This window comes from Ursus arctos, unplaced genomic scaffold (assembly GCF_023065955.2).
Source record: "Ursus arctos isolate Adak ecotype North America unplaced genomic scaffold, UrsArc2.0 scaffold_29, whole genome shotgun sequence".
Taxonomy (NCBI): Eukaryota; Metazoa; Chordata; class Mammalia; order Carnivora; family Ursidae; genus Ursus; species Ursus arctos.
The window spans coordinates 30890810-30900300 of record NW_026622974.1 but is presented as its reverse complement, the minus strand read 5'-3'; the positions used below and the strand labels follow the sequence as shown (position 1 = coordinate 30900300).

General features: G+C 38.3%; 1 protein-coding gene across 1 annotated transcript in view; it reads right to left on the bottom strand.

The window, feature by feature from the left end:
• Nucleotides 1-409: 409 nt before the first annotated feature.
• MEI4 (meiotic double-stranded break formation protein 4) overlaps nt 410-9491 on the bottom strand; it is a 182019-nt gene continuing 172937 nt past the window's right edge. The window contains exon 4 of the mRNA XM_026507039.4: nt 410-682. Coding sequence (XP_026362824.3) covers nt 422-682 — 261 coding nt within the window. The 3' untranslated portion in view covers nt 410-421. The remainder of the gene's footprint in view (nt 683-9491) is intronic.

Below are 9491 nucleotides of genomic sequence, written 5' to 3'. Positions count from 1 at the left end.
ATAAATGAAACCATGTAAGAACAAAGTTTTAAAAGTTTCATTTATAACCACTTAAAGACTGTTGATAAAGCAACAAAACTTTTAAGATCTCTTCTGCCTTTTACTATCTATTCCATGTAAATCTTTTAAAATGTAAATAGTTTATGAGATAGACAATTAATGGTCCATTAGAGAGAATAACAGAGCTAGACTATATTGAGTAACGTTGTAAACTACAGTTACATGGAAATAAGGACATTCTCAACTGAAACTGGCTGATTTTAGTATAGAAATATGACTCATAATTTTTATATACAATTTAAAACTACTGAATTAATGATTATATTTAGACATCCCTTTAAAATGCTCATTTAAAAATATTCTTGAAAATCTTGTAAGGAGATCTTCATACTTCAGTATGCTTCTGACATTTAGTAAATTGCTAAGGAAGTGAGTTACTCTCAACAGTTTCTACTGAGTTCAAGAGAATGCCCAGTCTCCACAAATAAAAAGTAAATAAAGGAAACGCATCAGAGAGTTGGAAAATAGTTTCATCATGCTTTTGAAGAAATTTCTTGATTTCTTGGTCATCATGCCCTCCACCTGAAGTGTTGCCTTCTTTGTTTTCCTTTTGAAGAAGCTGCTCCAGAACCCAGAACAGGGAGAAAATATTTTCATAGTGTGTCACATAACCGGCTTGAACCTGCAAATAAACAACAAACTCCTTAAAAACACATATTGGTTGTAGCTCAGCTCAGAAAAAGCCAAATAAAGGTATTAAATTTTCCGACAAAAAGTAAATTCTTCGTATATTTAACACTTTCTATCTTCCTGTTCCTTTAATTGGGATGGGGGGAGAACAAAGGAGAACATTTCCTTTCTTTCAAACACTTTACAGTCTTGGTGAATGATTTTTTCTCTTGACGGTTTATAAAGCTCAAAATCCTTTCTCTGTCTTACTGCTATAATTCATTACTCAGATGAATCTGAGAATACTTGGCAATGTCTTGTGTGTTGTGGGAAGGACTTCCAGTGCCCGACACTCCTGCCAATGATAACATAAAGATCTTGGGGGTAGGGTTTTAAGAATGTTTCTTTCTTCTTCTTTTTTTAAAGATCTTATTTATTTGTTAGAGAAAGAGAGAGACAGAGAGCACAAGCAGGGGGAAAGGCGGAGGGAGAAGCAGACTCCCCACTGATCAGGGAGCCTGATGTGGGGCTCGATCCCAGGACCCCAGGATCATGACCTGAGCCAAAGGCAGACACTTAACTATGGAACCACCCAGGTGCCCTAAGAATATGTTTCAGTGTATAACTCCGTCCTAGGAGAGTTATGATCTCTAAGAGACCAGACATGGATCTCTAAGAGACCAGACATGATCTCATTCTGAGTCTACACAAATCGAGGAGGAAGGGGATTCGATTGTGTAGAATCACACACATGGTTATGAGGGAAAATGCAGATGTGTCTTGAGAAGTTACTGTTTGGCCCTAGATGATTGAAAGTGAGACGAATCAAAGTAAGGCCTAAAAAGTAGACAATGGAAAGCACAACATGAGGGAATAGAGACGTCAGTTTAAAGGTTTAAACTGACTTTAACATTTGCTTATTAAGACACGTGTTGGAAACATTCCCCAAATCTATCCACTCTAATAAATAAAAAGAAACCTTCTTCTAGAGCCCAGAGGAATGTATTCCATAACAAGATGGTCCTATAAACAGTTAAATATATACTTTCTTTTTATTGAGGTATAATTGATGATATAACATGCTAGCTTCAGTATCACATAATGATTTGATATTGTTATATATTGCAAAACGATCACCACAGTAAGTCTAGTTAACATCTATCACTTACATAGTTACCAAATTCTTTTTCTTGTGAGGAGGACTTTCAAGATCCACTCTCCTGGCTACTTTCAAACATGCAATTCAGTGTTATTAACTACAGTCACCATACTGTACACTGTATCCCCATGACTTAAATTTATTTTATAACTGGAAATTTGTACCTTTCCATTCCCTTCACCCATTTCAGCCACCCCCTAACTAACTCCCACCTCAGGCAACTACCAGTCCGTTCTTTATATCCATGAGCTTGGTTTTGGTTTTGGTTTTTTAAAATATCCCACATATAACTGTATTATATGATATTTATTTATTTTTTCTGTCTGACTTATATCATTTACCATATTGCCCTCAAGGTCCATACATGTCACAAATGGCAAGATTTCATTCTTTGTTTATGGCTGAATAATAACCCATCGTATGTGTATGTGAGTATGTACACACACATATATATAAATATGTAAGTATATGTACATATACATACATGTATATACATACACACACCATAACATCTTTATCCGTTCCTCCATCAGTGAACATTTAAGCTCTCCCCACGTCTTGGCTATTGTAAATAATGCTGCAATGTACATGGATAATACATATATACTTTTGAATTAGTGTTTTCTTTTTCTCTGGATAAATACCTGGAAGTGGAATTGTTGGATCATATGGTAATTCTGTTTTTAATTTTTTGAGGAATCTGGATAGTGTCTTCCATAATGGCTGCGCCAGTTTACATTCCCCCTGACTGTGGGAACACAAGGGTTCTCTCTTCTCCACAGTCTCACCAACATTTATTATTTCTCTCTTTTTGATAACAGCATTCTGACACGTGTAAGGAGCTATGTCACTGTGGTTTTGATTTGCATTTCCCTGATAATTAGTTATGTTGGGCATCTTTCCATGTACCTGTTATGTCTTCCTTGGAAAAACATCTATTCAGATCCTCTGCCCATTTTGGAATTGGATTGTGTTTTTGCTATTGAGTTGTATAAGTTCTTTATATATTTTGGATATTAAGCCCTTATTTGGTATTTGATTTGCAAATATTTTCTCCCTTTCAGTAGGCTGCCTTTTATTTTGTTGATGGTTTCCTTTGTTGTGCAGAAGCTTTTTAGTTTGATATAGTGCCAATTATTTCTTTTTACCTTTTTTTTGCCTTTGCTTTAAGGTGTCAATTCCAAAAACTAATTTCTAAGACCAATGTCAATGAGCTTACTACCTATGTTTTCTTCTAAGAGTTTTATGGTTTCAGATCTTAAATTCAAGTCTTTAATCCATTTTTAGTTATTGTTTGGTATGATATTAAATAGTGGTTCAGTTTCATTCTTTTGCATGTGGCTGTCCAGTTTTCCCAGCGCCATTTATTGAAGAGGCTACTTTCCCCATTGTACATTCTTGGCCCTTTTGCCATAAAATAATTGACCATATACGTGTGGGTTTATTTCTGGGCTCTCTATTCTGCTCCACTGATCCATGTATATGATTTTATGCCTATTCCATACTGTTTTGATTACTATAGCGTTGTAATATAGTTTGAAATCAGGAAGCATGATGCCTTCAGCTTTGTTTTTCTTTCTCAAGTTTGCTTTGGCTACTCAGGTTCTTTTGTGTTTTCATACAAATTTTAGGATTACTTGTTCTCTTTGAGACTTTCCTTTAAAGTGCTTGTAATAAGAACTATTTCTCCAACTGCCTATATGTCACACTTCTACCAAACTGGACTCTACATTCTTAAGTGAATATACCTAATATCTGTGTGCCGATTCTTTTGATCTAGAATGGCCTCTCTCGTCAATCTCTGATTTCTAGGACCGTGATCAGCCTTCAGTGCCTACCATAGATGCCACATATCCACTGAGCCTTTTTTGAGCCCCTCAGTTTTGTAAGTTTGAACTATTTGCCTTGTATTCTGGTTGGTTTATATTTATTTCATCACCCATTTAGATTCCAAACATGTTGAGAGAGCATATGTGTTCCTGTCACTACAGTTTCTACAATTCCTAAAACACTATCCATCTTGCCCATAGTAGATGTCAATATACATTTATTGTTTTGAATTGAACAGAAATCACACTAATGTAAAAGGAACTACTATAGATACATACTGGTTACTGTCTGAAGGAGAATCACAGTGACATTTTTCAATATTAAACGTACTTTTCAAATACTTTCCTTATTCTAAACTAAAAAAATTCACAGTATGGGTTTAACCTGATCTTGTCAGCAATACTTAAATATTTGTCAACCTGTTCACTAATGACCATAGACAGTGCAAATCCTATCGGAGTTAACAGATAATTCTTCCTTGGAACTATGTTATAAACATAGCTGCTTAACCTAATTAGACATTAACATAAATTAGGAAGTGCTGAAATACAAATTCTGTAGCAGAAGGGCACATTTATTTCATTCACTTTGACACTTTACAACAATGTGCAGTACTCTATAATGATAATCTAGGCAGGAGTGTCGCAATATTTTAGGGTTTACCTCTATTGATAATATTAGCTATATAGTCCAGCATTTATCTCACTGGGTTCTTAAAATACAATAGAATTTTGTGAACTGAATGACTATTCTTTTTTGAAATTATTTAATTTTTAGTGAATCCTGGTTTTCATGTTTAACATAATTTTATGAACAATAAAAAGTTGTCAAATGGTGCTTCTCACAAAACAAGGGAATTTCTCCCTTTGATGAAGGCTGTAGCATCCCAGGCAATTCCAGGGCAAGAGTGTGAAGCAGGCCGAGAGTGTCTTGGTACCTTTCCATTGGCTTTGAGAGTCTTACTTTGGGCGTGTTTAGCTCTCCTTCCAGGTAGGCGGGGGTCCCATCTGTAGTGCCCCATCTCTATGTTGTTTTGGACTTTGCTTTTACTCTTACTAGAATTTATCTGTCTTGGGTTCCACCTCTCTCCTAAATGCCTATACCACATCATTTGATACATTCTTTTACTCTAAGATATTACCAGTTATAGAACAGTAATTTGAAACTAACTCCTCTCTTTAGGGAAAGTATGCGCTTAGCTAACGTGCCTTCGCAGCCTTTCCTTTCTACACGACTGAAACGGCATGTCTGTGGGGCCCGTCTTTCCTGTAGTTTCCAGATCTCTTCACACTGGAAGCTGCCCGCTCTGCCTAATCATATGCTTAGGCACTTTCTGAATTAGTGCATACACTGAATAAAAATGAAAATAAATGCTATTAAGGTGATAGTCTACCATATTTGGTGTTAATTTTACACTCTCAGCATCGAACTAGACTGAATCACATCAGTGTTGAAAAAATACCCAATACCGGTGGAACATACCCGCCAGCAAAATACTCAAGCGTTTTGCCTGAACATCCTGCTGGGAAGATTGAATGACCCCGGTACACGAACAAGACGGCTTCTGTATCTGATAAAATGCTATCAGTTTATCTTCCTATCCAGGTCTTTTAGAATTGAAGGAATCTTGAGAGAAAGCTTTTAGAGTCCCGTGACTACTTCCTATTACCTAATCCCATTTTATATAACAGGGGACCTTCAAAAGAGAAAACACTTTCTCAGTTGAAAAATCACCAGATATTTTTGTAGAGTATTTTCAGAATTAAAACATTACTTCGATTTATTTTTCTATTCCTGAGCTGGGCTTAAGAAAGTTAAAGTCTCCAAATATTTTTTTCAGTGGTGAAAAATATTAATTTTCTTTACATGCTGCTAAATTTCACTTCAAAATTTAGATTCTGAAGTTAGGCTATAGACACATAATGCCAGTTTCCTAATTACTGTTTTAGTTGGAATTCAGTCAAGGTTAGCTTGACATTTTTGTGGAGACTTATTATCCTTGAAGCAGACACTGCTATCTGCTTATTCTATATCCATTTCTCCCTCCCTTTTCATCAAAAGAAACCCAGTTTTGCTTAAGGTGGCAATAGATCAACTAAAAATGTCTATTTCCAGTCTCTCTTAAGGCTAATTCTGCTCCGAGATACAAATATAAGTAACTGGGTGAGCTTCCCGAAAGCTCTTAGGTAGTAGGCAAAGTCTTGTAGAAGTCTGCTCCACCTTCCCTCTTCAGCATTGTTCCTGCTCCGAAATACCCATACCACACTTAGAGGTAGAGGAGCCCCTTGCGAGCTTGAGGATGAGGGCCACCAATGCGTCAGTAAAAAGGACCAGATTCTGGAGGCATGGTGCAGCTCAGTGCACCCACACAGGATGGCTGCACCTTCCTATGCTTGGGTCCCCCTCTTCCATTTTGGTCTTTTAACATTGGAACCGTGATGGGGCACCTCGGTGGCTCAGTCGGTTAAGCATCTGCCTTCAGCTTAGGTCATGATCCCAGGGCCCTGGATGGAGCCCTGAGTCAGGCTCCCTGCCCGGTGGGTGTCTGCTTCTCCTTCTCCCTTGCTCCTCGCCTCCCTTGCGCCTCGCCTCCCTTGCGCCTCTCTCTCTCTCGCTCATGCTCAGTCCCTCTCTCCAATAAATAACATTTAAAAAAAATAAAAATAAAATTGGGACCTTGAGAGTTCATCTCGGCAGGAAGGGGGCTCTGAAGGTTTCTTCGCCTTGAGAAGGTGGTGCTGTCTCTGACACAGGAAGGACAGAGATGCAGAAAACGGCAATAACAGTCACGTTTCCGGACAGCAGATGATGTAACAAAGTGTCCTGCACATTTGAGTGTGGCTCGTACTTTGGATGTTTACATTTAATACCGAAAAATATAAAGATGCAATAGTTCATTAAATCAGTGGTTTGATAATTTACGTGTGCTAGCCAAAGGCATGTGGCGGTGAAGTCGGACGCTTTCAGAAATAAGCATGCTGTTATGGAAGGGGTGAGAACACAACACGACGTTTTTCTTATTGCTACAAGCACAAGAGGCAAAGGAGAAAACTGGATCATTACGGGGCAGAAAATCAAGTCAAAGAGTATAGGCGAATAACCTAAATGTTCAATTAAATGTTCACTGAATATAAATATACCATTGGCTCAGTATCCTCCACGCCAGAATTTATTAGACAGAAGCAATAAGTAAGATACAACTAAAATTAGTAGTCTCTAAAAGAATGAATTAAACAGAATACTTTAAAGGAAAAGGTCAGTTGTCACCATGATAATTAAGTGGGAAACTTATCCCTGAGTTTTAATAACTTAGCCTTTTTATCTACTAGAAAGCAAAGAAGGCAGTAGATTTCAGTGAAGGAGTTGAGGAGGGTGAAGTTAACCCTCTCTCAGCAGTTTGCTCAGCAGCTTGCAGCTTCTGAAGCCCGGCAGAGTCCTGAAGGAGCTGCTAAATAAGCAGGGCTGGGCTCCGGGGCCAGCGCAACCTGGAGGACGACCAGGGCAGTGACAGGGCTTGAGAACAGAGTAGGAGAACCGTGTGCACATTATATAGAATGTATGTTTGTTTATTTATTTACTTATTTTAAAAATATTTATTTGAGGGGTGCCTGGGTGGCACAGCGGTTAAGCATCTGCCTTCGGCTCAGGACGTGATCCTGGCGTTCTGGGATCGAGTCCCACATCGGGCTCCTCTGCTGGGAGCCTGCTTCTTCCTCTCCCACTCCTCCTGCTTGTGTTCCCTCTCTCGCTGGCTGTCTCTCTCTCTGTCAAATAAATAAATAAAATATTAAAAAAAAATATTTATTTGAGAGAGTAAGAGAGAAAAAGCGCATGCGGGCCCCTCCCGATCCCAGAATTCTGAGATTGTGACCTGAGCCGGAGTCAAGTGCTGAACTGACTCAGCCATCCAGGTGCCCCACGTATGTATATTTGAAACCAGTGCCCGTATGACTGCAGTAGAAGCACACATTCATTTAAACCCGTGTCTCTGCAAAAATGAGTGTTCTTTTCTTTTCCCCACAACCTTGGTGCCAAACCACACTGAAGGTGTATAAAGCAAAAGGCTGATCAGAGCAGAGTAGAGTTAATTGGGAAAGATTTCCTAGAGATGAATTGTGAGCCAGGGCTCAAAGGGAGTGAGAGGTACACATTGGTGAATCATCTTTTGATCAGATGGCCAGGTAAAGGAGAGTAAAAAGGATCTAATGGGTATTAATCCTTTTTGCTTTATACAGATAATGGTATGATTATCTGCCTAAAACACTGAATCCTGGAGACTGGTTCTAAGGGCTTATGTCTAATTTTGAGAATAACTTAGATGGAAAGTTCTAAACTGTTGAAACTACTAACATTTGCAGTCTTGATATTTTGCCATGTTTCCTATGGGAAACAGTTTGAGTATGCAAGATTTATATGTAAAGCTACTCATGAAAGGAATATACATAACAAAAAATTTAAATCTGTCATTATGAGCCTTGTTTAAAAATAATGATTTTCTCATTAACCAATTTTACCTACTTTTCTCAAATCTGTTTCTTAAGGCTGAAATTATGTAATAAAGTAATAGCAAAATGAACAGACTGAAAAAGAAAATGGCCTGCAGCGGGCTAGGAGTTTGGACAAGAAATCACAGAAAGGAGAAGGATGATTTGTACTTGTTTGACAAAAATATCTAGGCTGAGACTCCATATAAGAACAGATGTGGGAGAGGCCCCTGTTGGTTCAGATCTTTGAGAAAATAGAATCTTAATAATAACCAAGACTTTTTTTTTCTTTTTCAAAGGAAGGACATCAATCGAGTACACATTCATTATTTATTAAATCCCAGCTCTGCCATTTACTAGCTATGTGAGCTGGGCAAGTTATGTAACCTCACTAAACCTACCTTTCCCCATCTAAAATTTGGAAATAACAAGGATAACTCTTCCCTGGGGTTGCTGAGAGAGTAAATTGCATGTTCAAAACCCAGGACAGGATACATACACATATTTACACATTTAAAACACGCACATTTTCAAATAAGTATTACCTATTATATGTTATTATTACCATCATCATTATCGTTTTGTTTTTTTTTTAAGATTTATTTATTTTAGAAAGAGAGAGAGCATGAGTGGGAGGGTCAGAGGGAGAGGGAGAGAGAGAATCTCAAGCAGACTCCATGCTGAGCGGGGAGCCTGACGCAGGGCTCAATCGCATGACCGTGAGATCATGACCTGGCTGAAACCAAGAGTCAGTTGCTTAACTGACTGTGCCACCCAGGCGTCCCATTATCATTATGTGTTTACCCAAAGTGAAAAAGATACAGTCCATATCCATGCGGTACTTTGCACCTGGAGGCAGGCTACTGCTACTACTCACGTACCGTACTGTGATCAATTTTTAGAAGCGTTACAAGCTCACTGCAAATTGTTCATCTAGAGTTGTGCAAAGAGCCTAGGCTGTATCTTCATCTACTTTCCTCTACCAAGGAAGTCCTTCATAGACAAAAGTAGCGGAGCGTTCTGTTTTGCATAGAAGGGTGATGCTGAAGAACCAAAATGTGAGATAATTACCTTAAAGCCTTGCTGATGGCAGAAGGCCCTGAAGATGGTGTCAGTGTGGGTTAAATGGGTCTTATGTGATATGAACAACTGTAAGAAGGTCCATCTGCCCAGTCCCTACCTTTAACTCCCTAACAAGACATGATAAACAGCCAGCTTGACTATCTTTTTAAAAAAAGGTTATGTTCTCCAATTATCTGACTAGTGTGAAAGACATCAACTTGTTCAAGTCCATCCTAGAGGCAAGTTGGTAAAAATGAGTTTCTGATTCCTAATAATTTGCCCTTCTG